Raw genomic sequence first — 27,429 nt, forward strand, 5'->3', positions numbered from 1 at the left:
TATAGACCTTCAAGCACTGTCAGAAATGATCCTTGAGCACAGAGCCAGGGCTAGCCACTGAGCATTATCAGGCGTGGCCCAAAAGCCAATAAATAAATCAAATCAACTAGTTTTAAAGTTAGAAATAGTATGTTTCTCTTAAATTCATAATAGGACAGGAAAACAGACTTTCTCTTGATTCTGACTAGTCACCAGGATTGATATTACGGTTATGTGGCAGATTTTAAGTTGCCAGACTTGAGCTTTGAAGCTCTTGGTTCACTTCTTTTATTTGTAAAATGAGGAGAAATACACTTTTTTGCCTGTCTCACAGAGAAGATTGACCCAACATAGAATGTAATATGATGTATTAAAACTAGATAAAGATTTGTCCATATCAGACCAGCTTTGTGTTTTCCCTTACTATATACTTGGAAATTTATAGTATTCTCAATATTTTCTAGGTGTTTCAAATGATTGGTATGCAACACTTGATATGCTAAAAGAAAGCTGTCGAATTGCAAGCAGTGTTAATTGGTCAGATGTAGACCTTTCACAGTTCCAAGGTGAGTATTTATTCCTTTGGATATTGAAACAAATATGCATGAATCTGATTCTCCTGATTGCATTTTTTAATAGAAATAAACATTTTCTTATATAAAGTTTCTTTTACAATTAGTTGTGTGCTTAAACGTAGACTTTGTTAAATTCAGAAGTAAGTTTTGGCCAGTTAATACAGCAGAGTCTTAGATAAGAGGGTGGTTTTTTTTTGGGGGGGGGTTGTTGTTTTTTGTATTTTTTTGGGCCACATTCAGCAGTGCTCAGGGGTTCCTCCTGGCTCTCTGTTCAGAAATCGCTCCTGGCAGGCTCGGGGGACCATATGGGATGCTGGGATTCAAACCACCGTCTGGGATTCAAACCACCGTCCTTCTGCATGAAAGGCAAACGCCTTCCCTCCATGCTATCTCTCCAGTCCCTAGATAAGAGTTTTAAAGGAAATTTGGCCATATTAAAAAAGAATACGGTAAAAGTTTTAGAAGTTACAGTGTGGGCTGGAGAGAGCTCAGGAGTCAGGGTAGTTGCTTTGCATCTGAAAGGTTTTGATTTCAGTCCCTGGCACTGCCTGGCCACCTGCACACCACCATGTATGTCTTCAGCACTACTGGTTGCAGGCAATCCCACCTCACCATGTCCTAGGATTGAGCAATTCAACACGCTTTGTGTGAGTATCCCTTAATCACTGGAAGGCACATGCCTTCTTCTCCACCAGTATAATATTTTATTGAATGGGCAAATCACTGCAATGTGCCCCTTTGCAATTGCAACTTGAAATTTTGAAAACTGAAAAAAAGAATTGTCTTATTTTCCTTGTTATATTTTTAGAACTATGCTGACTTCATGTCTAATGTTTTCCTCAGGTTTGATGGAGAGCATGAGACAAGCAGATCTCAAGAACTGGTCTTTAGATCAGGTTCAGTTTGCTGATCTCTGTTCTTCACTTAATCAATTCTTTACACAAACTGGCCTTATCCACTCACAGAGCAATGTTCAACAAAATGTTTGTCACAGTGCCATTCATCCAACGAAACCTTCCCAACACATTGGAACAGGTATGATAGACTTGTTTTATATATATATATATATATATATATATATATATATATATATATATATATATATTTAATCATTAGTGTGATATTATAAAGGCAGTACAGACTACAGAAGCTAAACCAGCATTGTATGTGAAAACTGGCCAGTATGGGGGTGAGGGAGATAAGAAAACCCTTTCTCTCTGCCTTCCCTCTCTTACTCTTCTTACTCTTCATCTCCTTCTCCCATCTTCTCTTCCCTCCCCTTTCCTCCTTATAAAGGAGAAAGAGATAGATCAAAGGACTGGATTGCAGAGCACATGCCTTGCATGCTGGTAGATCAGATTTAGTCCTTGATACTATATGGTTCCCAGAGCATTCTCAGGTATTGCTGAAGCATCCCTTCTGCCTCTCTCATCAGAAAAAAAAAAAAAGAATATGTGAGAGGTATAGTTTAATATAACTTTATTCATCAGTCTGAATCATCAGTATGATAAATTGGTCAAACTGCTCAGTTCTGACTGAAATCTTTACTGTAAAGGCATAGAATGACTGCAGGGACAGAAACTTTTCAATTTATTTTCTTGTTCTGTCTCACTTCCTCAGCTATATGGACAGAGGTATAACTGGGTTAAGTTTTCTTACACTGGGGGCTAAGGTACCAGTCTTAGTGAATAGGTCACTTGCCTTGCATGTGACTGTCCTGGGTTTTATACCTAGCATTCCACGTGGTCTTCTGAGTCCCTCCAGGAGTGATCCTGAGTTCAGCATACAGAGTAAACCCTCAGCACCACCTGGTATGACTTTAAACAAAAAAAGCTAACATATACCATCTCATAGTGTGAGCTTACAATGGCAATGATAAAATTTGAGTGTGGCCAGATATAATGTATCTTTCACCTTTACTACAGAAATATTTTTCTTCCCATTTATTTTATGGGAATCTGGATGCTGTATTCTTATTTGATTACACCATTGATAAAATGCCAGTTAATTTTTGTGAAATATCTAACTAAGGGAAATAGATTTTTCAGAATTCAAGGTATTTTATATAAGATAAGATAGTGTTACACTTCTTCCCCAGGAGTTACTATGTGAGAACACATGTTTGTTCCCCTTACAACAGAAGTTAACCTAATTTAAGACATGTTACAAGTGAATCCTGTCATCAAAATAATAATAAGGGGATAGTACAGCAGGTCGAATGTTTGCCCTGCACACAGCTGACCTGGATTTTATCTCTGACATCCCAAGTACCACAAGGAGTGATTCCTGAATGCAGAGCCATGAGTAAGCCCTGAGTAGAGCTGTATGGCCCACAAAGAAAATAAAGTAACAATAGATGAATTTAGGAACCTTTGGAAATTTCATTTAAATGAAGTCACCACACTTTCAAATAAAGCATTTTAAATGATCTCTGAAATGTTACAGCTCTGTTACCTTGTGCAAATCTTTCTTACACATTATACTTTATTATTCCAGTTACTTTTTATGTACTAAGGCAAGCTTTGTTGAGTTTTGGGAGTGTAAGGAAGTCAGTGCAGTACAAGTTTGTAGAAAGAATTATTAAATAGGAGAACTGGATTCTAATTTCAGCCTGTCAATGGGCAAATCCATAAGCCTTTTTGTTTTTGGGCTTCATCTTACTATACCCAAAGCGTATCCCTGGTTTGGTGCTCGACTCTGTTGTGGTGAGGATCGAATTCCTCTGTCCTATCTTAGCTCTCAGGTCCCTGTGTAGCCTTTCTGAACCTTAGTTTGCCTCATCTATAATATGGTGATGATCCATCTCTTGCCCTCTTTGTGGGCTTCATAAGAGCCTCAGTGAAGTAATAGATGTAAAAAAGCTTTTGGGATGTTATGTATGACATAATAACAGGCTTCACTTACTGTTAGCTTCTGGAAAGTTGGAGGCAGCTCCAGAACCAGAACCAGTGGACTCAGTTTGACATCCTATTTAAAAAGTAGCATCCCGTTTAGGGCAGAAGGTTAATAATAATTAAGTGAAGTTGTTCTTCCTTCCCTTTTTTCCTCACCTTAACTTTTTTAAGTGACAGTTCTAATAAGATTTACTACTTTATTTATTTTACTAATGGTAATATGTTTTTTCTGCCTTTCAATCTGACTAGGAAATTTGTATATAGATTCAAGGCAAAATCTTCCTCCTTCCGTGATGCCACCTCCTGGTTATCCTCATATTCCACAGGGCCTCAGCACTCCAGGAACAACCATTACAGGTAATTTGAGGGGTTATGTGACTTTGCTGTTACTTTATTTGTTTGAGGCCATACCAAGCAGTGCTCAGGCATTCTTGCTGCTCTGTACTAGGGCATCACTCCAGACAGCTCAGGGGACAATGCATTGCCAGGGACCAGAGTACTTGTAGAACATGTACATGTACATGCTTCTGCCTGAAGCATGAGCTCAGCCTGTTGGTGCTTTCTTCACACAGCCCTGGCATTTACGTTACTTGTTTTTTCAGTCTTGCGTTTCTGTTTTGGTTCTTCTGACTGTTTCAGGGACTTTATATAGTGCTAGGTATTAAACTGGCTCAGCCGTATGCAAGGAAACTGTCTTGCCCTGTCATACATACTATCTCTCTGACCTGTTTTTAATAGTTAAACATTGAAAAGCGTTAGCTTTTTGTTTGTTTGTTTGCTTTGTTTGGTTTTGTTGGTTTTTTTTTTTTTTTGGGCCACACTTGGTGATGCTCAGGGTTTATTTCTGGCTCTGTGCTCAAAAATCACACCTGGCTTGGGGGGGACCATATGGGATGCCGGGATTCAAACCACCATCCATCCTGGATCGTCTTTGTGCAAGGCAAACTCCCTACCGCTGTGCTGTCATTCCGACCCCAAAGTGGTAGCTATCTTAACAGTAAACAAGTCTGCCTCAGAATGAGATGAACTTCTTAATAAGGGGCTGGGGAGCAAAATATAGACAAATTACTTGTCACCAGATCTATTGAACATATTCATGCGTTATTTGCGTTTGAGCCATATAACTTGAAATTTAGTTTCACTGAGGATGCTATGAATTGAATTATTGTCCTGCTTCTTGAGACCTATGAGCCTAGAGCTCATTCTTTTATTTTAAACTCGGGCCTCTTTAACTTGATTAGGATTTCAGCAGGTTTTAGTAACCTACTTTGATTAGCTCTTCTATAGTCTGCTTTATTTTCTCTCCCTTGCTGTAATTTTCTGAAAAGCACCTTAGGAATTAAATTTCAGGAACTACTTTCTCCCTCATAGGTTTCCCCCTCATAGGTTTCTGAATATGGAGTGTTTAACAGGATAGTAGAACAAGTAGAGGTAGAAGGAACCCGAAGGATTTTCTAAATGAGGAACCATAGAGTTCCATAGAGGGGAAAAGGTAACTTGCTTAGACCATCCACTTTGCTAGGATGCCAAACTAAGACACAAGCCTTGATATCTGGAATCTGAATTCATTGTTTTTGTTATATATCTGACCACCCTTTTTCTTAGGCTGCTAACAAAAGGCAATGTGAATTAAAAATTTCAAAGGAATTTGGAGTGCAAGAGGAAGGAGTTGGGCATAAGTGTCATGAAGAAGGAATTACCATATTTTCCGGCGTATGAGACCGGGCGTATAAGACGACTCCTTAATTTTGCAGTTAAAACATAGGTTTAGGCTTATATTTGCTGTATCAGACAGAACGGTCTTGTGTTGCATGTGCTGCATGTGTTCCTGTGCTCATGTACCACAGTGAGCCAATCATAACAAGCAAAGGTTCAAAGGTTATACTGTAATAGACTTCCTCTCTAACTCTGGCCAATCTGAGCAGGCTTTTTACAGTGTAGATTCGGGTCCAGAACATTGTCTAATTTGCATGCCTAAAAAACCTGCTTGGATTGGCTGAGTTAGAGAGGCGGTCCGAGCAGCCTTGCAGTGATTGGTGCAGGATCGAGTTGGAAAATTCGTTTTGTGGCAATATTCAGACAATTTTCGTTTAGCGGCATATTGAAACATTTTTCGGGATATACTTGGCGTATAAGACGACCCCCGATTTTCGGTTGACTTTTTTTGTTTCAAAAGTCGTTTTATACGCTGGAAAATACAGTAGTGTTATTTGCTCTCAACATTCACAGTAAATTATAGATGGCCTAAATTGGTTGTAGAGCAAGTAGTTAAGACTTGAGTCGGGATATCTGTTCGAAACCTGGTGCTTTGCTGCTTGAGAACTGCCTGACCTCTCCTGTCTCAGTTTTCTTGTCTGTGAAACAGAGCTTGTTAGCACTATCTGTTAGTATTACCTAATTCCTAGCGTTGTTAAAATAGTCCAGTGAAGGTTATATGTAAATTGTTTAAACTAGTACCTGACATGCAGGAAGAAATTTGCTAATTTAATAATAATAATAATAGGACTGGAAAGAAGGATTAAAATACTGGAGCCACATGCTTTGCATGTAAGAGGCCAGGTTTGATACCGAGTACTACCTGATCCCTTGAGCTCTGAGCTGTGAGTGCTCCTGAACACTGTTGGCTGTGGCTCTAAAACCAAATAATACTGTAAAATGGTGAAAACTGTCATTTCATAAAGTCATGCATTAAAAACTTATTTATGAGAAAAGTAAGATTAAAGTACAAGAAACTTTGCAATTGGAATCCTAACCAACTACAATCAATCAGGTAGTAAAAATTGTACAGCATTTAACTTTTATACATTAACAATTTGCTTCTAAGCACTGCCAGGTGTGACCCCAAAAACAAAGAATATGCTTAATTCCTAATAAAATAATATATTTTTAATATAAATACAGATCTTATATTTAAAAGCTAAAACACCAGAATCTGGTTTGTGAGGTTTGTCTAAGCTGAGCTAACAAGAGAAAACAAAGGTGGGGTTATACGCAGCACTCTCCTCTTTTCACAGTATTCCCGTGTGGCTTACTGCATTTACCTGTATCAGTGTCTAGTTACTTGCTGTTAACTTGGTGGCACAGCAATTAACTGGTTGAGGAAAATTCACCATAACTTTATATGACTTTATTATTGCCTGGATATTATTCTTCTGCTTCAAATTCTCATGTGGCCCACTTCATGCTACTGAATGTAGGTTGAAGCAAAATAGAATATAGGAGGAAAGGTCATGTCAGCACTTGGGCACTCTAACACTCTTCTTGGGAGGTGCGGGGAGGATTGCTGTTGATGGGGGGTGCATATTCAGCAACAATGAGAGCAGCACAGTGCCAGAGATTAAGCTCAAGATATTGCATGTGACAGTCATGCACTCTACCACTTGAGCCACATCCACCACCCTTGTAGTCTGCTTTATGTATTCCTCAAAATGGAAAGGGCACAGAATTTGAAGTCAAGTGAATAGTCTTCGAGTCTTATTTCTTATTGTGTGATGTGCATAACCTGCTCATCCTCTCTTAGGCCCCCTTTCCTGTAAAATGAGGATCATAAGAGCCATTCTGGGGTAGTGAGATAGCAGCAGCTGAGTGCCTGGCACACAGGAAACAGTAGGCATTCATTAATTTCTTCTATCCTTTCCTATCCAAGACACTATGGATGTTTCCTTCCTTTCAGGTCATCACGGAGCCATGAATCAGCAGCACATGATGCCTTCCCAAGCCTTCCAGATGCGACGCTCACTGCCTCCAGATGACATCCAGGATGACTTTGATTGGGATTCAATCGTGTAGAGCTTGTATCTAGCCCCAAACCCCATAGTCAGCCTTTCTGTGCAGTGAAGGGAAAGGTTTTTCAGAGAATCCAGTTGAAAAAACAAAGTTACTAATCACTTTACCAATGTTATCAGAATTACTTTTAAAGACAATCAAAAAGATTTAGCTGGATGACTTACTGCTTTTATCTGACCCAAACAAGTACATGTTTGTCTCCCTGCCAGCTGCCCTATGTAGCTCCTAACTGTTGTGTGATTTGACAGCTTTTGCATATTTGTGTCAGTTTGATGTTGACCACAAGTGCCAGACTGATTTTCAGACAGAGCCTATTTTGCTGCAGCAGTTTATAGATAACGGATTTGTAAATACATGTATAAAAATTACTGGAAGGTCTCAATTTTTCTAATTGGATTATTATAGTCTTGAAAAGAAAGTTACTGTGAGTTTTTATTCCTTCTTAGGCTATTTTCTGCAGGATGCTTTCAACTATTATAGGCAATTGAAAGGAAATAGATTTTTTTTCAAAGCCAATTCCCCCTTCATTTAATCTTTTTCAGAAACATGGGCAATGAGTGTTGTCATTTGGAGTGTTTGAGAATCCAGGGTGTGATACAATCTAGAGGGGCCCCTTGTTCCTGCCTATGGAGCATTATAAAGAACTGACAAAAATATTTTGGTGCTTGGGAAATTATAGAGTTTATGTTGTACCCTATATGTGTCTTTGTCTAAACCTGCATTATAAGTCTAAAATTTAATTGATCTATTAGAAGCTGGACATTACTTAGCTCATTAGAGAAATCAATGCCTCCACATTCACTTATGTATTTATTATTCAAAAGTGTTATTTTAGTATTTATTGCTACCTTCTGTGAATGCTCAGCTCCTATTGGGTTTATTAAGGAGAAATGCAGTGTCTGAGCACACAGGATTCTTTTTTTCTTGATAAGAGTTTACAGACAAGACAATCAGAGATTGTATCATTCTCTTTATCTCCACTCCTTTTTTGCCAGGTGAATATTTCTCTGTTAGCATTCCTATTGGTTGAAAACTTATTAGCTAAGAAGGATTTTTCTGGAATTTGAATCAGTTCATTTGGGCAACAGAATAGTAGTAGATGAGGCTTAAGAAATAATTTTCCTTGCTCGTTCTCTTTCCATTTACAAAGCCCTGTAAAGAGGATAGAGCTCCACACAGCTTTTAGTTGCCTTAGCTTTTGGTGCAATTCTTGTTAGTGACTTGCTGTGTCTGTTGTCCTCTGTGTCTGTGTATGCATGGTATTTGGCTACTTTGTTTGAAAAGCAGCCTGCTCTTAGATTTAATTGATTGTTGTTTTGTTTTGTATCAGTTACTTTGCATGCAAGAAGTTTTGACAGATTTTTAATTGTTCTTTAAGCCCTAAGGGGCAGAATTTTTTTCATTTCTAGGAGAAAAGTATGTGTTTAATCAAATCAACTGCCCACCGATTGCTTTTTTTTAGAGGTCTCTGGTCTCTGTCAGCCATGCTAAAATCACTTTAACCTTAGTGATTCTGGTTGAGAACACTCTACTTGAACTAAACAGACATCTTTATTTCTTTGTGAGTGTGTCTGTTTCTGTATTTTGTGTGTCTGTGTGTGTGAGAAAGAGAGTTGGTGAATGTGTGTGGGTATTTTTTAAGTGAAGTTCTGCCTTGAATGAATCACTGGGAAGCTATCCATAGTGAGGGCTGATGAAGTTGAGTAAAAAGGAAGGGCTTTATGTTCCTGTTTGGACCCTGCTTGCATGGAAAGGAAGTTCTAGTTCCTTGAATAAGTAAAAATCAGGATTCAGGAAAAACAACCAATTGTCCCCTTCTAGATGGATCAGAGGCAAGGTGAAATAGTACCTACAGAGATAAAATCTTGACATGTTGATAGGGGACTTTCAATAGTCTACTTACATCACTGCTTTCTAGATACTAAAATAGCTGTTTTGAAACTTTAAATTGCGTGGGTCGCATTATGCACTTTAAACAATTTGGGTATTGGCATATAGTTTCATTGAGTAATTTGAGTGGATACCACTGATGACAATTTTACAAATTGTGTAAAGCTAATTCCCATTTGGCAATCACCTATTGAGTTATAATGATCAACATTTTATGAGCATTTAAATTTATCAAGAATTGCTGTGGAGGCTATGCCTCCACCTGGATGTGTTCCACTGATTCAGGAGCCCAGGACAGGCCTTCCCGTGGGCTCAGCAGAACTGGCTGCCAGGTGAGTTTCAGAGCAGCCTTCCTGCAACCCTTTTGGTTGCTGGTTGTTAATCAGACCAAGTTCTGATTGGGGAGGAAATTGATAGAAATCTTCTGGAGAAAAGAATAAATGCATATAGTCAAATGGGTGCACTCTGTCCAGAAGAATAATCCGACTGGCATTTGTGGTAGTTTTTGAACTGTAAATGTTGTATTCATGTGTGTACTTGTAAATAGTGTTTCTCGGATGTCCTTTGAAAAGGGAGGGAATCAACCCGGGGATTATTTCAAATGGAATAGAGTATTTTGATATTGTTCAGAGGGTGATGTGTACATATCTATATTGTATATATGTGATGAAAATGCATTGGCTTTTTGTGCACACACACTCTGCTCTCTGTACTGCTGTTGGACAGTCAGTGTTTTAATGTTTCTACAGTTTTGCTATTGCACGATTTCATATTTTGCCTCTATGATGAACGGCACCCATTCTTTGTAACTGTTTAGTGCTGTAAAGAAATATTCCAAGTGTCATTAGGATTGTTGCTGCCAGACCTGATATGCATGAATGGCACTTAAAATAAATATATTATGTTACCTCTATAATACCTGTTGGCTTATGTTCTTTGTTTGAAGAAGCAAGATTGGAACTAATCCAGAAAAGTGCAGGAACTGATTTTTACTGATAAACGGGACTAGAATTTCCTTTTTCCTGCCGAGCAGGGTCTAAATAACAGGAACATAATGCCCTTCCAGTGAGTTGTCTTTGGGGTCTCCACATTGGGGTCCTATAGTATTGCTGCCTCAGAACAGTAACTGTTGCTTGTTATTGAACTAGCCCTGTAAACTTGAGGGAATTATTCATTTCTTAATCATTATCCACAGTTTCAGTGCCTATGCAATGATATTAATATCTACTTCCTGGAGTTTTGGGACTAAGTTAATGCATTTTAACATTCAGCACAGTGTCTGGAATATTTTTTTAAAAAACCCTCTTCATATGCATATGTTGTGTGAAGCAGATTTTGGTAAATTATATTCATATATCTTTGCCTTTTGATACAATTCAATGGCAGACCACTGCCAAGAACTGGAAAAATGGCCCTATTAGGCTTATTAAGACACATGTTTAATCCTGGCATGGACATTCCTGAAGGATTTTCAAGAGTAATTTTGAACATATGCTACCTTTCTCTCTGTAACATATGTGACTGGTCACACACTTTTTTATGATTGGCCAGGCTGTTTGGCTCCTCTCAGGCAGCCCATTGAGCAACACTGACCCCAGAACTATACACAACTGTAGATGACTATGTGTGGTACTCCATTACCTGCTTTAATTTGCAAATGAAGAGATAGTCATAAAGGTAGTAGTCCTGGTAATATTAATTACACGACAACAATAATAGTAGTAACAGCAGCAGCAGTAGAGCAGGGTTTTCGAACTTGGGCCCTCCTTCCCCATCTCTACTGAGGTGTCTAGTTCTTCAGTGAGATTCCTTGCTCTGCCAGAAAAGGTGCCTTCAGAACCGAGCCTTGGGGCTGCAGTGAGCACCAGAGGCCACGAGAGGGCAGAGGGCTGCCAGATTTCCTCTGGCAGATTTCTTTCATCACCGGGCATTTCTAGACTGGCAGGGACTCCAGCTCTGAGGATCTTCTCTAGAACCTGCAGATTATAACAGGCATCCTCTCTAGGACTGCCTCTGCCTCCTCCAAGATTAGAGTGGGGAAGGTGACTACAGCCCTTGGGCCTTAAGCACAAACTCAAGTCTCCGGAGGTCCTGCTTTGATAGGCTCAGTGATGTTGGGGACTAGCATAGTTGAGTGCTGTCTTAATATAAGTTAATGAGTCCTATTGTTAATAGGGGGATGGTGAGGCCTTTCTCAGCTAGGCCCAGCTCCCACAACCCCTATGGTCTGGAAGGTCTGAAGGTTGCAGGTGAATTGTATGCCTTGTCCTGGCCCTCCTGGCAGCGGGGTCAGTTGGAACAGCTCCTGGTGTCCAACTCCTGCAGATACTGTCAATGTGACTATTTTCTGGGGCTTTTGCCAGGTCCCTGGCAGTGTTTTTTTGGAGTTCCCCTCCTGACTGCCTTGTGAGGCTGCTGGCCTTATCTCATTTTACTGCTGAACATTATCACTCAAAATGAAGTCATTTGCCCAAGGCTACAGTCTAGAGATTGAAAGAGGAACCGACATCTGACATCTGTTTTGCACACTTTCAACACTCCCATTTGACCTTGAGCCCCCTCAGGGCTAGGCACCACATCCACCCCACCCTCTCCCACTGCTACCTGAGCTGACATCATTGGGTGCATGACACCCTCATCACTCTTCCAAGGTCAGAGGCAACTTCCTGTCTCAGACAATGGCAATAAAGACATCTGAGGACACTTCCCACCCTTTCCAGCCATGAGTGACGTCCTTAGGCGGTGGATTTGCTGTGAACATTTGCCTGCTCTATGGGAGTGCCCCCACTCTTCATACTGGACATACTGGGCTTGGGTGGCCAGAAGTCAGGGCCACTTGGGTGTTGTGTGAGAATGTGTCCACTGGTCCTTGTGTACAAGGATGAGTCTGCAGGCTGTTGGGCATATTCAGGGTGTGAGGGCTTTTTGCATGCTTACTATAACTATGTGTTGGTGACTGTATGCTCCCAAGAGAAATGGATGGAAGGGAGGATGGAATGAAATGGCTCCCACTCATGTTCTGCCTCCCTCCTCCCTCCTCAGCTTCATTCACTTTCACCTGCACTGCTACTAAAAAACCCAAAGCTTAGGGAGGGACCCTTGTCTGGAAGGGATCTGGGTTCTCAGCACAGTGAGGAGTAGATCCTGGATGTCCCATACAAACAAACTCTATGCCTAATCTTGCTCTTTGGCATCCTACCACCTACTGCAACCCTAAAATCTGGATCCCAAATCTCTATCCCTGTTCCTACTTTGGGCAGCTGGCCTGGCTCCATCCCTACATTGGTCAGGCAAGAATCTGGGCACCTAGGAGCAGCTGTTGTGGCTGACCGAGCTTGTTTTCTGCAGGCCCCAAAGCCAGAAAACCATACCATCGATGGAAGGAAAATTGGTCAGAAGGGTCTTGAAACCATCTGGGAATGACCTTACCTGCTCCACATCACAGTTTCCTCATCTGAAGACATGGTACCTCAGAATACTGCCAGGATCCCTTGTGAAGGGGAAGAGGAGGGCAGCCAGTATGGCCCTTCCTGTGTCCAGGACTTGACCTTGAGACTGCCTCCTTGGCGTGTCTTCTACAGGGAGCCTGTTGCCAAGATCAGTGGGCTCGCCTGCACCCTATACTTCTGTTCTCTCCAGACCTCCTGGAACCTGGCTAGGAAGCCACCCCTCTCTCCCAGATGGTCAGATCTAGATGGTACTTCCTTCTGTCTAGATCACAGCTCCCAATGTCTCCCCTGACCATTCCACTCCAAACCCTGGAGCTTCCCTTTGGCACCAGATAGGCCTTTGGGCCTCCAGTTGGCAACTTATCACCCTGGGGAAGCTTGTCCTTGGAGTCCCCTTTCCACCCCTCTCCTTCCCAATAGTCACCTCTCTGGTTTACTCCTCATGATCAACACCAGTTCAAACAGCACATTCTCAGCCCTGCCTGGCCTAGGGAAACCCTCTTTCTGTGGACCCCCACCAGTGTTCCCACATCCTGTGCTCACAGTCTATGGGCTCCTTTCCTGACATTCCCTGCTTCTCCGGAACAGGCTGAAAGTAGGGGTGGGGGAGGCAGCTGCTACCCAGTGTGTTCGGAGCAGATGGTGAGTGAAGTGCCCCACCGACTCTTCCGGGCCAGGTGATAGGGTGCGAGGTGGCACTGCTGAGCAAACAAGCAGACTTGCCCTCTGTCCCTACCAACTGCCCCTCACAAACATCAAGGGACAGCCAGCACCACACCCCCATGCAGAACCAGCTTCAGGTGCCTCTGGGAGTACCCTGTTGATGGGGCCTTGTGCCTGTCTGCAAAGAGCACATTTCCTCTGTAGAATGGAACTACTGGCCCATACCCGGGTCTAACTCGGGCTGATCCTTTCTGCATTCCCTTCTCTACTGATGGACTGGTAGTGTGGCTTGGTAATAGAACTTATTACTTGAGTGTGTGAGGTTTTGGGTTTGATGTCTGGTACCACCCAAAAAAATCAGGCAAAGAAGATAGTATGGTGGGGCCTGAAAATAGATTGAGGCCACTGAATCATTTTCCTCTGGCATCAATGAGAAGGCTCTTCTGTTCTGGGGTGTCTGGCATATCCTCCCCGGCAGTGGGTGCAGCCTGGTCTTCCTTTAGGTTGAGGATCCTGTGCTATGTCTCACCGACCCTCTCTGTGTGCCAGGTCCCTGTGCAAGGTTACTGCTGTCCCTGCACCTGAGCAATCATCGTTGTGAGCGGGGGAGGAAATCAGTTTCAGTCACCTGGGTTCAGATTCTATTTACACCACTGTCAGGGAAAGGAATTTTCAGAAAAGACACAATGAAGTAATTGTTTTGCTTTGGAGTCACACCCGATGGTGTTCAGGAAGTACACTCTGCTCTGTGCTTTCGGAGTCACTCCTGCCACTCCAGGGACTGAACCAGGCTGCCTGTATGCAAAACCTACACATTCCAGCCTACTGAGTTATCAGTCCAGCTCAAAAAAAATCAAGACACTTCAAATGGGATGTGTGTGACTCTAAAGCAAATTGTGCCACTTAATTTGCAAATTCAGTTTTTAGGGTTTTCACAGACCACTCGCTTGGAATGAAGAGATTCTGTATAAGTGTGTCGATAGGGTCTATAGACAAGATAAGAGGCTTTGGATTCCCATATCAGGCCTTTCTGGGTCAGGCCTGCCTTCCTGAGTCAGAAGTCAGTCTTAGAAGGGTTCGGCCAATGACTCTGGGCTGAGCTCTGAATAGTCCCTAATTGGAGCATTCTAAAGTGACTTGAGTCCTGAGGCTGGGACTGAGACAGGACAGCACAACTCCTTTTCAGAACCACATCTTGATTTTATTCTTTCTGAAACTCATAGAGTGAGGGACTTCCTCACTTGGAAACAACATGATTTTATTCAGGGACCAATTCCAGTTCAGTATTAGAGATTGGTAGTGCTCTGGCCCCTGAGGTGCTGGGGATGGAACCCAGACCTCCTGCTGAATAGCCTGTTCATCTTATGGCTCTCTGGCTTCATGAAAGTCATGGTGCCTAGTTCTCCCTGGGCCTCTGAGCTTCTGTTCTTCCATTCACAGGTGGAGACTGCAGTTAGGTCTTCTGTATACCCAAACCATCAGCAGGCTTAGTACAATGGAATGCCTCCATAGGCACTTCCAGTTCTCATAGGAACTAGAGATGGTCACACCCTCCCAAACATGTTTACAAGCTCAACAGTAGGATGTGAAATGCCACCACACCCTCTCCAAGTTCACTCCATCCGTGTTGGTGTTTTCAGGAATCCCACCCGGGCTCTGTTCCAGGCCTTTCCTACTGAGGTTCACAGGGCTATGGCCTGCAGGGAAACAAGCCCTTATGTCCCCAAATTTGATACACTGAGCCCATGTCAAAATCAACCAAATTCCTGGAGCTTAGCTCTGGACCCACAGGACTAGCAGTGGCTTCCTCGAGAAGACCAAGGCAGCCTCCATGGATTGAGAGGTAGCCATGAGGCCCAGCTAACATTAAGTATTAGACAAAGACAACTGACTTTGCCCCAAAGCCTGACGAGAAAGATAGTTTGTCCTTTTCTTTATCCCCTAACCCCAAAGTTTCAGTGATGTTTTAGGTTTATAGATACAACAGTGGCTCGGGACCAGCCCAGCAGGGAATTTTAAAAGTTCATTTTGGTTGGGGCTGTAGCAATAACACAAATGGGTAGGGAGTTTGCCTCGCATGCAGCCAACCAGATTTTATCTCCAGCATCTCATGGTTTCCGGAGCCAACCAGGACTGATTGCTGTGCTCAGAGCCAAGAATAACTCCTGAACACCGCCAGATGTGGCCCAAAACCAAAAACTAAAAGTTCATTTTGGTGCCCTCTGGTCTGCAGCCCACCCTTACTTCCCTGTCTTTTCCCCATTACACCTCTTCTTGGGACCCTCAAATAGGAAGATTGCCTTGAGGACTTGCGTTTATGACCTTCCCATCTGTGGTTGGTTGTGGAATGAACCTGGCATGCCTATTCTCAGGTCGACTCTGCTTCACACAGCAGACCACCTAAGCCAGCACTGTCTGCTGCTATTCATGTGAAGAAACCTCTGACCCCGATCCTGACCAAGGCAGGTCTGTAGGACCTAGTAGGGCCAAAGGCAAAGATGGTGGAAGGAAATGCACCTTTCTGCCTGCTTACTGACTGCTGGGTGTGTCAAGGAGCTCATTTTTCTAATATTGTTCATCTGGTGTGCAAACCAGACAGAAACTAAGACTCTGAAGGAGGCTCCAAGATTCCTGGTAGCTGGGGCACTAACCTGCATCTCCTGCAACAAAGCAGAATCACAGCCTAGAGTGTTCCTTTTTGGTCCCTCTACCCAGTTCTCTGCTGAGGAATGAACTCTGTGGACTTTCAGAGAGGGGGTCTTCAGCAGGCATCTCATCATATAGGGAGCCAGTGTTGGCCGAGAGCCAAGGCTCTCCTGCAGGTTTGGGGTCTAGGCTCCCCTGCAGACTTTGGGTGTCCAGTCTCTCAAGAACCTGTAGTAGAGACAGCCAAGCCTGGAGGCTACAGAACTGGAGATGTTAGAAGAATGCTATTGGCAGTTGGAAACCAAAGGAACACAGGCCCTTGTCCAAAGGAAAGATGGTGGGAGTGGGAGCTTCAGCACCCAGATAGGACTGGGGATTAGGAAACCTGGATTTGGACCCCAGATCCAGTGCCAGCTGCTTCAACACAGGAGGGGCAGTGCTGAAGTCACACCTGGGTGAGGCCAGGAAACAATGGGGCAGGGAAGGATAGTTGTTCCCATTTCCCAGGATGAACCTCAGACAAGGGGTGGGGAGGGCAGAGCCCCAGAATCTAAGGTCTGGGAGCATTTCCTCTTTCCCACAGTGGGGTGGGGAACGAGCAACCGCACCCTACTCTGTCCTGGCCTAGGGACCAGGGAGACAGAGGCTGCTGGAACCAAGCCCCCATCAACTGCACTTCAAATGGGACTGACTCTTTGCTTTAGGCAGTGAGGTGACTGTGGTCACCCCAAAAAGAGTTACGACCATAACCAAGCACCACAACAAAGAGGCACCACAGCCAGGCCTGCCTGTGACCTGAGCACTGTGTCACAGTAAGCAAGCGCCATGGTCATGTTTCATGCAGCATCAACAACAAAGGGAAAGAGAGAGGGAAAAAAAAAATAACACCAGGGTCCAGGGAGGGAGGAAGGTTGTAGGCTAGAGCACATACTTTGCCTACAGGAGACCAGGTTCAGTTCCTAACACTGCATAGTCCCCTGTGCATCACCAGGGGCACAAACAAGTAGTGCACTAGGAGCTTAGCTGGTGTGCCCCAAAACCAAAACTAAAAAAAGAAAGGCCAGCTAGCCTCATCTTTAATTTTAACTCCAGTCTCACTCTTTATTTTTTTTTCCTCTTTTTGGTTTTGGGGTCACACCAGTGGCGCTCAGGGATTACTCCTGGCTCTGCACTCAGAAATCGCTCCTGGCAGGCTTGGGGGACCATATGGGAGGCCAGGGATCAAAGTTGGGTTTGTCCCAGGTTGGCCACGTATAAGGCAAATGCCCTACCACTGTGCTATTACACTGGCCCAGCCTCCCTCTTCTAGGAAATCCTAACCTACACCCAGATGTGAGCTCCAACTTCTTCCCATTTCCCATTCTATCCCTCATCCTCTTAGGTGCTGTCTCACAGCTAGCAAAGGTGTCCACATGGTTAAAGTGCACACCAAGACCAAATTGTATACACACACACACACACACACACACACACACACACACACACACACAAAACACATATTTTGGGGCCCTTGTTCGCCATGGAACATGATACGTACAATAATGGGCCACTGTCCTCTTAGGGGACAGAGCAGTAGTCACAGGCCTCAGGAAACTATGAGACCTTACTAAGAAGCAGTGGGTTTTGTTTTTTTTTTTTTTTTTTTGGTTTGGTTTGGTTTTTGGGTCACACCCGCCAGCGCTCAGGGGTTACTTCTGGCTCTATGCTCAGAAATCGCTCCTGGCAGGCTTGTGGGACCATATGGGATGCCGAGATTCGAACCAATGACCTTCTGCATGAAAGGCAAACACCTTACCTCCATGCTATCTCTCCAGCCCCGCAGCGGGGTTATTTGATCTGGGCTTTACCATATGAGTATGAGTTCCCCTGGTGACAAGGCAAAAAGTGCCTTTCGGCTGGTGGAACTGCATGTGCAAAGGAAGCATGTTCAGGCAGTCTAGGGTGCTGAGACCAGCAGATTAGGCTGGGAGGAGAGGAGAGACCAAAGAGGGAGAATATAAAGGACAGTTAGCAAGAGAAAGTACAGAGTTGAGGAAGAAGGAAGTGGAGAGATGATCACTGGAAGACAACCTAAGGCTGAAGAACAAGTGGGAAAAAGCTTTGAGTACTAGATGAAGGCAGGTTGTGGTGACAGAGGGCACGAGGTCAGCAAGAGGAATGATGGGGACTGGGGCTGCTGTCACTGTTGCAGCTGTTGAAAGTAGTAACTATCCCCTACTGAGTGCTACTTTTGTGCCAGGCACCGAGCAAAGACCGTTTTATCACCTCAACTCATTCTCTGGGGCCAGAGTAGTAGCATAGTGATAGGGCATTTACCTTACACGTGGCTGACCTAGGACAGACACAGGTTCGATCCCCAGCATCCATATGGTCCCCTGAGCCTAACAGGAGCAATTTCTGAGTAAAGAACCAGGAGTAATCCCTGAGCACCACCAGGTTTGCCCCCCCCCCCCAAAATCAACTCATCCTCAAAGTAACCCCAAGAGATAGGCACAAAGACCACAGGGGAAACTGAGGCTCAGAGAGGGAAAGCTATGTGCTGGTCCATACTTGTGGGAACCCAGGCCTTGAGATGTCCTTAAGCCTGGAAGCCTCTTTATCTGAGCCTCTGATGCTTCTACCACTACCTGCCTCGCCCTCCTGGGTGTCCTGTAAGCGGCACCTCAGATGTGAGGAGCATCTGACCATGATCTCTGCACCCTGGCTCATCGCCAGGCTTTGACTCAGCTGCTAGGCGGGAACCCCCTTCCTTCCTGGACACCCATGTGCATCTTCTACCCAGGTGGAAGATGACCTTCTGCAGAGCAGACACAGCTTGATCTGGGTATAGGAGATGTTGCAGCTCAACAGAAACTCCCAACCAGCTCATTGTTGCTGAATATGCCCCCCCCCCCCCCCAACCAGCTTCAGGATCTGAGTGGAGTTTTTTGATCTTCTACTCTAAACTATCATCGGAATTCAGGCTGGCATTCTCTCCTTGGAAATAATTCCCGAGACCCTCCCCCAGGTTAAGGAGGCCCCAATATGGTTCCCTCTCAACACCCACACTCCTCTCTGGGGCCTCCTCCCCTCCTCTAGGAATGGGTGCCCAGGAGACACACACTTAGCATGCTGAATATTTGTCAGTGGGCACAGCAGGACTCTACTCTGTCAAGGTTCCCCATAGGTGCCAGGGAGGGGCAAGGTGCTGGCTACTAGCAAATGAGCTTCCCTTATCTGTCGCACTGTCCTGCACTTATCTGATGAGACTGATGGGAGGAAGACAAAGGTGCCTGGTTACTGAGTAACTCAGCTCTCTTTAAAAGTCCCTGCCTGCCCTCCTGTGGCACCAGCACTGGTGTCTCTTGCTGTGGGTGCTGCTGCCATGAATTCCTTCCTGCTTTCCACACTATGCATCCTTGGGGCCTGTGCAGCCCTGGCAGGGGGTGTCATGGTACAGGTGAGTGCCTTCTGGGCCTGATCCCCAGCTCTCTGCTCTCCACACCTAGACGGAGCAGGGAAGGTGCTGGGGTGGCCTTAGACTTGTCTCTTCCTCGGGGAACCCTTCTGGTCCTTTAAGAGGATATCTTCCCCTTCAAGTTTGGGAGAGAAAACTTTGTGAGAGGAACAAATGGGCTGCTGGAACAGTCAGTGGTCCATGCTCTGAGGCCAACCCCTGGTCAGGCCTACAATTATGGGAGAAGACTCGGGGCTTACAGTAATTTATTATTTTTTTAAATGAGGCACACCTTGGCTTTTAGGGGCCCTATTCTCAGCTCAGTGCATGGGGATCCCTTCCAGAGTGCTCAGGGAGCCAAGTGGTGCTGGGGATGGAGGTCGGTGTTCCCACAGGTAAAGCCTGCATCCTCTGAACTGACTTCTTGGCCCCCGCAGCTGGTTTTAGGGCCAGATCTCATTCTTCTGCCATCTGCTCAGCCAGGCTACCTGCCCGATCCAGGAGCAATCAGCTAGGTAGCAGGTCCTAAATGCTGAGTCTGCTTCTACTATGCATGCCAGCACAGACGCCTGTTAGGGCCAAGCTGGCGCAGTCTAGCCCCGGGGGCCTTTTATTGCTTCTCAAACATCAAACAGCTGCAGGCTGGTTGCATCAACTGGGCTGGGCGTGTTCTACCTGGCATGTTTCCAGGTAGTAAAGGCAGCGTGAGCAAGGCCACGTGGACCCAGGGTTCTTGCTTCTGGTGCCAGCTCTGTGCCTCTCCCTAAAGATCAGCTTAGTGCCTCCATCATGGGGCACCCTGTGTCCTGGATGAGTCCCGTGATGTTCTCTGTCCGATGTAACAGGCAGAGTCCAGCTTCCCCCAGGGAACTATGACAGTGATCAAAGACAGCCTGTATATCTATCCCCTTACACTAGCTCAGTCCACGGAGTGTGTGGAAGCCCTACTCAGTGCCATGGGGTGGGGAGGGCTGAGTTCTGCGGGAGACAAGGAGCACCCCAGCCTGTCCAAGCTCACATTCTTGTCCTGACTCCCAGGAAGGGAAGTTTTCCTTTTCTCTAGAGTCTGTGAAGAAGCTCAAGGATCTACAGGAGTTCCAGGAGCCCAGCATTTGGAACAGCAAGGAGTTTGATGGCCCCTTGGTTCCCACCCTCTGTAAAAATCCAGAGTTTCCAGAGGAGCTCAAGCCGCTGTGCAAGGAGCCCAACGCCCCTCAGATGCTCCACAGGCTGGGTGAGTGCTCTCTCATTTCATTAGTGAGGTTTGGGAAGCCTGAGGTTGGTAGCATGTTGAGGCAGAACTGTGTTCTGAATGGTCAGCTTTGGGCAGGCTCTGCTCTAATTGGGGAGTAGTGACATCACTAGGGCTATCTATTGTACTTCGTAGCCTACCATTGCTGCCTAAGGTAGGGCCTTTCCTGGTAGAATTTCTGTTCTGAAAGACAGGCTAATTACCCTAGTTTGGACAGAAAAGCCAGTTGGAGGACCTGGGTTTCTATTAGGGTTCTATGGTAGCCCCAGCTCTGGTTCAAGGGAGCTGTTTAGTCCGCCGGCTCTCACGACTCCTTTTTCTCCAGTGGCCATCGCCGAGAACCCAAGCACATGTGAGATCTGTGCCTTCGCTGCCTGTGCTGGATGCTAAGAGGCCGATGCCTGCTGCCTTCTGCCTGCCCCCTCGCAGAATGCACCCACTCCCACCAGCTCAACCTCTCTGGCTCTGGAATGGAGGAGTGACGAGAGAGCCTCCCTCCACATCCCAGCCTCTCATCCCTTCCAAGTGGCTCCCTTGCACCCACCCCAACTCTCAACCAATAAACCAGATTCCAAATTCCAAGTGTGGCTTTCATTCCTTTGTATTCCATTAGTCTGCACTTCACCCTGCTTTATGGATCCCTACTGTGTCCTGCTGCATGGAAAGCTCAGGGTTTATTGTACTCAAACCAAGAATCTCTCCTAAACCCAGCTCTCTGCTAAGCTACCAGACCCTGGAGCTGCCACTAAGCAGAAGACCCAGGGGCCTGAATGAATTGCCAGACCACCATTGTGTGAGGAGCCTTTCTGTATTCCTTACTGTCCATTCCACATAAGTCATTAAGGCCTGTGAGCCTGAAGTCTTTGCTGCATGTTCTAGTGGACCCTCAACTGGGACCACTCAACTGAAAGACCCCAGCTTTCAATTCTCAGTGCCTCAGGACATGACCCCCATTGCTATGCCAGCAATGCCTCCTGCTCTCCTCTGATCACAAAGCACTGACCATTTCCTCTGATCCTGTTCACTCCCTGGTGTTCCTCCTTAGGCCTTTCCTGAGGACCCTTTTCCTATCCTACTAGATAAGCTCTGCTCAGGTCTTAGTCCCTGTGGTGGTGATGGTGGGCATTGGGGCGGTGCTGTGATGATGTTCTCAGGAGACCTAAGAGACCTCTCCAGTAACCCTCAATGTGAGGATCTAGGTTGTGTTTGTTGCTCACATGCCATAGAGTGAGGGTGAGGGTAACCAGTCTTCCCCTTCCTCAGTGGTGCCTGGAGCCTCGAGGGCTGCATTCCACTAAGCTTGGGACCATATTCACTGCCAGGGTGCAAAGGCGACTGCCTTAAGCCCTGTGCTGTCAGGCCTCTCCTTTATGCCCTCCTTGGGCTTTTTAATCTCCCACCCCCTTTGCACATCGCAGGTCTTCTGGGTATACTGGCTTCTGTGTTTGGGGTCAGCTTCTTTGTTCCCCTAGACAGGTGCACTGCAGTACCTAGATGAGAGTATGTTCTCAAAGCCAGCCCTGAGTTCCAGCCACAGCCTTGTAGGTATGATGAGGGGGAAGTTAGCCTTCTTGCTCCAGCTCTACCACTAACACAGAAGCAAAATAAGTCAAATTCAGGACAGAAGCAAACTAAGAGAATTCAAAATGGAGAACATGGATACACTGAGAAGGGTCTGGTCAAGGTAAGGATGATTCTCATGGGAGTGGAGGGGGAGCTGATGAGATGTGTTCACAAGGGGGAATCAGGGGAGGTAGGTGACCAGGTTCCCTTGCATTCCTGGGATTGTGGGAAAGGGGAATGCTGCAGTTGACTTAAGAATGTTCCACAGGGGCCAGAGTGATAGCACAGTGGTAAAGCATTTGCCTTGCATGCAGCTGACCTGGGACAGACCTGGGTTCGATCCTCGGCATCCCATTTGGTCCCCAGAGCCTGCCAGGAGCAATTTCTGAGCTCAGAGCCAAGAGTAACCTAAGCACCACCAGGTGTGGCCCAAAAACCAAATTAAACCAAACCAAAACAGAAAAAGGATGTTCCATGGCTTCAGATCAGAGAGAGAGGGGTCTCCTTCCTGTCAGGTTTGGCAAGGCTATGTGAATGACATTTGTTTTAGTTCTAGGGATTGTGCTCATGATGAATGGTATTTCAAAACCAGTGGGGAGGCAGGCAACAGAGAATATTCTAAAAGGTGGGCAAGACATCCACAGAAGCACAAAGATTCCCAGGCATTAGAACAGGTGGGTCAGCATGAAGCTTGGGAGTTACACTTGGGGCATAAGGTCGACAGTGCCCCGTGACCCTTTCTGAGACTTGGATCTCTCTCTGAAAACAGGCTTGATAACATCCTGCTTCCCATTGTGTAGGGAACTTGGTGTGGTGATGTCTGGGTGTGTTTTGGGGAGAGTCACTTGAGTTGAATTATCTGGACAAGAATTCTGGCTCTGCCTTATCCCACATGTGTGACTTTGCCAAGGTTAGCATGTTATCTCCTCAATTTATCTGACAAAAACATGAAGCTTACATGAGGTGGTCCAGGAAGGGTTTCAAGAGCTCCCCTCAGCAATGGGGGAAATCACTTGGCTGGTGCTTTTATGTCTGTGAAGCTGACCCAGCCCAGAGGCAGAGAGAACTAGAAGTTAGCCAGTATAGCTGAGCCACAGGGACAAGATCAGAGGCCACAAAAGCTTGGCTTAATCAGATCCTTGCCCTGGTGCTCCTCCAGGATATGGAGAGCCTGCAAGGTGTAGGGCAGAAGAATATGGGTGCCTGTTCTGGGGGTTGGGGGGGGGGGCAGTGCACCAAGGGTCTTTGTCCAGCAGTTGAACAAGTATGAGTAAGCCCCAGAGATGCAGGAGGCAAGATGCCACACCTGTGGCCTGTGAGGGAAGTAGAAGAAGGTGGACCTTGATGGGGTGTGAGACTGAACCCAGGAGACAGTGGGGCCCCTGATTAGAAGTGGGCAGTCAGGGAGGGTGGCTGTTCTTCCTGGCCTTGGCTCTTGGTACATGAGTCCAGAGGGCCTGGCCCCTTTGTGCCCTACTTAGCTTCTCTCTGGCTTCTGGTGGGAGAGCCCACCTTGCACAAAGGCCTGCTCTGGGATTCCCCAGAGACTTCTGGGAGAACTCAGAGGCTTTGGGGGCAGCTACATGACAGTTCAGAGTACAGACTCTGCCCCCAACTACTTTGTTTGCCACTTTACAGAGCTTCTTAGTGGCAGCTCCACTCCAGTGATGGCCTACTGTGAGGACTAGGGAGTTATTAGGGTCCAGTGTTTAAAACTGGGCCTAGCACATATTGACTGCTCCTCACACCCTTATTATTAATATAGAGCTGCTTATTAATAGCTCTCAGACCCTGAGGGAGAGAACAAGGAAGGACCTTCCACAGAAGCTAGTCACATGGTCTGGGCAGGGTGGGCACACAAGGTCTTTCCCTTCTGCCATGGCCCTCCACTTGAAGTGCCTTCAGGGCAGGCCCCGAATGTCTTCTCAGCCCACCCAGCTTTCCAGGATGTACGCATCAGGGGCCCATGAGCAAATGAACACTGGTAGGTGAGGACAATCTTTATTCAGAAGTAGCTGCCTCAGGGGACACATTCCTTGGCTTTGGGTTCTTTTGGCCCTGGTTGCTCTGACCCAGGATGGGGACTGTGACCTCAGCCACCCAGGATCTCACAGAAGCTTTGATGGAGGGGGACTCTGTGGAGGGAGTGGGCTGTTGGGAATGCTCAGGACCCAGGACATTTCACATGCAGCCGGTGCAGGCCACATTCTCACACAGCTCGCAGTTGTCATTAGAGATTTTTCCTGGATAGGGGAGAAAGTCAGTGAGCAGAAACAGAACTTGTGGTCACGTGGGTCAGGGGGCAGATGACCAGGCAACTGGAGGCCTGCTTAGGAGGAACTGGAGAACTTCAGACCAGGTTGAGGTCCAAGGTCACCTTTCCTCAGTGGCCAGATTGAGTCAATTGGACTTTTCTATTGTGCTAGTGAGATAGGAGATCCGAGGGGCAAATCCTGGCCTGTGGGATCCCTCAAGACCATTGCCCAGTGCTGCTTCCTCTTGTTCTAGTAGCTGTGCTTCCTCTGTCTGCTTTTGTTTCCATGTTACCTTTTCTTGAGGCCTCTCAGACCCCTCATTCCACCTTAGTGGGGATCCATCTCTCCAGGAGATCTCCACCACTTCACCCCCCACCCTATGCCCTACCTCCCCTCACCTCATCCTACATCCTGGACTCCCAGCCCCCCATCTCTTAAACCTAGGACGTGGGATCTAGGTGGAGGTCTGGGGGTTCTCTGGCCTGGTTGCACTCAGTGTCTAAACTCAGAGCACAGGGGCTGAGTTCCTGCAGCTCTGTGTGCTTGGCGGGGAGGTAGCTATAGAAAGAGTGGCTGGGGCAAGAGCGGAGCATATTCCAGGGGGGATCTTACTCAAGGCTTGTAGAATGCTGGTGGCATCCTGGGAGGCACAGACTGGCTGAAGATCCCTTGGCAGGTCTGGGTGGGAGCACACTGGGGACTGGAGGCTCTGGCTCTGCAGAAGGTCTCTGAGCAAGCCTTTCTCCTCCAGGTCATGGAGCTTCTTCATGGAGTCCAACTGGACCTCGAAGCCTTGGTACTGAGGGCAGGAAGAGAGGGTGTAGGAGGAAGGGTACAGAAGAAAGGTGGAGGAGAGAAGGGTGCAGGAAGGGGGATCAGGAGGGGAAATACAGGAGTAGGGGGTAGAAAGAGAAGAGGGGCAAGTATTAGTGTGCTATCAAGGGTGACCACCTGGGGTTCCATATCCCCCAGAGCTTCCTTGCCCCTGCTGAATGTCTGTCCTGCTGGAGCCATATTTGACATTGCCACTGCAGCCTCTGGATCAAACTGGTGGGGGTCACAGAGGTAGGGTCAAAGAGATGGGTCTATGCAGAGCTCCCAGAAAGGAAATAACAAGTTTCACTCTCCTGGTGGCTGGTACCCCCAGCAGCTTTATATCTGGGGCAATGCTTAAGGGTTACTTTGGAATGACTCAGGGATCCTGATGCGTCTTGAAGGACCTGATGACTCCTGGTGCGTCTTGAAGGACCATAAGAGATGCCTGCGATAGAGCCCAGGCAAGGCAAACACTCTATCTGCTGTATGTATATCTCTCTGCTTTTCCCCCACACTCACACTTAAAGTTTGTTTGTTTGTTTCTTCTTTTCTTCTTCTTTTCTTCTTCTTCTTCTTCTTCTTCTTCTTCTTCTTCTTCTTCTTCTTCTTCTTCTTCTTCTTCTTCTTCTTCTTCTTCTTCTTCTTCTTCTTTTTCTTCTTCTTCTTCTTCTTCTTCTTCTTCTTCTTCTTCTTCTCCTCCTCCTCCTCCTCCTCCTCCTCCTCCTCCTCCTCCTCTTCTTCTTCTTCTTCTTCTTCTTCTTCTTCTTCTTCTTCTTCTTCTTCTTCTTCTTCAGATTTTGGGTCAGAGCCAACAGTATTCAGGGGCTATTCCTGCCTGACTATGCTCAGGGGTCACTCCTGGTGAAGCTAAGGGGAACATATAGGGTACTGAGGATTGAACTGGGATGACTACATGTAAGACGCTTACACACCTTATCTGCTATACTCTCTTATTGTCTCAGTCAGGCAAAAGGTGGTCAGATCCTCTGCCTAGAGATCTCTCTGCCAAGAGATCTGTGTCTCTTGTTCTCCTCCCCACCAGATCCTGCCAATTCAGTGCTGCAAACTGTCGGGACACCTTTAGGTGATGTGAAATTCCTCCACCAGAGTTAATCAGAAGCAATGGGAGCCTAAGTAGGGTATCCCCATTCTCAAACTGAGCTGATCTGGACCAGGGACCATTTTTGCTCCACCCTCTGACCTTGAGCAGGACAGATCTTTGAGAGGAATGCTTGGAGCCACCTGATGCTTTTTGTGGCATTCTAGCTACCACGCCCATGGGGTCTGCGTCCAGACATGAGCTGAACCCAGGGCTTGGGAGTTTCAAGGCATCCCTTCTGGCAGCCTAAGAGTTTCCCAGAATCCCTTTCGGCAGCCCAGGAGAGTCACTCACCTGAATGGTCACTGACTGTGTTCTCTGCAGCAGCAGCAGCAGGAAGACCATGACTGCACTGGTCAGCAGCTTCCGTATTGTGTGGGTACCCATATTGACCTCCTCAGGATCCCCCTATGTCTGCCCAGCTGCTCTTGTCTCTGGTAGAAGCTTTTTATAGTTGGGCTCATGTACTTGTCACACATTAACCACCTACAGAGGTGCGGCTGCAGCACATTGGCGCTTTGGCAAGCCTGACATTGTTCCCAGGTTGGGGGGGGCAAGGCCGTGTAGCCCTGAGCAGAGGACATTAGGGTGTAGTCAAGGCCAGCTCTGGGGAGGGCCCTGACAAACATCACCTTGCTTCTCTTCTCAAGGCACGTGGGAGCAGGATGAAGGAAAATAATTTCACATACAAAACCAGAGAAGGTGAGGCCAGCCTAGGTCATAGGGCTGGCCAAGGGGCAAATCAGGGCTACATGGTTGCCTGACTCATCAGACTTTGTATTTTTTTTCTCTGGTGAAAGATTCAAGTGGGCATGGTGGTCAGGAGGGGCACCCATGCCATCTGATCTTGTGATCTCTCTTTGGTTCTCTTTTGGTTTTGTGGTCACATCTAATGGTGCTGGGGGTTCCTATAGAGGCAGGATCAATCCTGGGCCTCCTGTGCACAATCCCACCCAGAGAACATCTCCTTAGCCCCACCAAACTTTTCATCAGTCTTGATCATGTCCTCCATGTGCTCTTGTCTGCCGGGACCTGGATGCTCATAGGCCATGTCTTTCTGATGTTCATAGAAAAGCTGGCAAGGAAAGGAAGAGTCTGGCCTGAGACATAAATTGTCCTCTGCTCA

General features: G+C 46.3%; 3 protein-coding genes across 4 annotated transcripts in view; 2 read left to right on the forward strand and 1 right to left on the reverse strand.

Annotated features, from left to right (window-relative positions):
• Positions 1-10,040, forward strand: part of FOXJ3 (forkhead box J3) — a 127,552-nt gene extending 117,512 nt beyond the window's left edge. For both annotated transcript variants that reach the window (XM_049774760.1, XM_049774761.1), the window contains 4 exons: positions 444-545; positions 1,398-1,589; positions 3,698-3,805; positions 7,122-10,040. In XM_049774760.1, the coding sequence (XP_049630717.1) occupies positions 444-545; positions 1,398-1,589; positions 3,698-3,805; positions 7,122-7,237 (518 nt within the window). In that variant the 3' untranslated portion in view covers positions 7,238-10,040. The remainder of the gene's footprint in view (positions 1-443; positions 546-1,397; positions 1,590-3,697; positions 3,806-7,121) is intronic.
• A 9,206-nt stretch (positions 10,041-19,246) lies between these two features.
• GUCA2A (guanylate cyclase activator 2A) lies at positions 19,247-20,960 on the forward strand. The gene is made up of 3 exons (XM_049775126.1): positions 19,247-19,321; positions 20,357-20,552; positions 20,896-20,960. The coding sequence occupies exons 1-3, from the start codon at positions 19,247-19,249 to the stop codon at positions 20,958-20,960; spliced, it is 336 nt and encodes a 111-aa protein (XP_049631083.1).
• A 3,354-nt stretch (positions 20,961-24,314) lies between these two features.
• GUCA2B (guanylate cyclase activator 2B) lies at positions 24,315-26,690 on the reverse strand. The gene is made up of 3 exons (XM_049775518.1): positions 26,598-26,690; positions 25,001-25,187; positions 24,315-24,376 (listed from the first exon to the last, which is right to left on the reverse strand). Exons 1-3 carry the CDS (start codon positions 26,688-26,690, stop codon positions 24,315-24,317), a joined length of 342 nt encoding a protein of 113 aa, XP_049631475.1.
• Between the last annotated feature and the right edge of the window lie 739 nt (positions 26,691-27,429).

The sequence above is a fragment of the Suncus etruscus genome, chromosome 6 (genome assembly GCF_024139225.1).
Source record: "Suncus etruscus isolate mSunEtr1 chromosome 6, mSunEtr1.pri.cur, whole genome shotgun sequence".
Lineage (NCBI taxonomy): Eukaryota > Metazoa > Chordata > Mammalia > Eulipotyphla > Soricidae > Suncus > Suncus etruscus.

What these genes read in the sequence shown, in the direction of transcription:
- GUCA2B (XM_049775518.1), bottom strand. Translation starts at nt 26,690, where the DNA reads ATGGGTACCCACACAATACGGAAGCTGCTGACCAGTGCAGTCATGGTC. An exon ending in CACAGTCAGTGACCATTCAG is followed by an intron (nt 25,188 to 26,597) that starts GTGAGTGACTCT and finishes TCCTGCCCTCAG; the next exon opens with TACCAAGGCTTCGAGGTCCA. An exon ending in CAGCATTCTACAAGCCTTGA is followed by an intron (nt 24,377 to 25,000) that starts GTAAGATCCCCC and finishes TCCCCTATCCAG; the next exon opens with GAAAAATCTCTAATGACAAC.
- GUCA2A (XM_049775126.1), top strand. Translation starts at nt 19,247, where the DNA reads ATGAATTCCTTCCTGCTTTCCACACTATGCATCCTTGGGGCCTGTGCA. An exon ending in CAGGGGGTGTCATGGTACAG is followed by an intron (nt 19,322 to 20,356) that starts GTGAGTGCCTTC and finishes CCTGACTCCCAG; the next exon opens with GAAGGGAAGTTTTCCTTTTC. An exon ending in TCAGATGCTCCACAGGCTGG is followed by an intron (nt 20,553 to 20,895) that starts GTGAGTGCTCTC and finishes CTTTTTCTCCAG; the next exon opens with TGGCCATCGCCGAGAACCCA.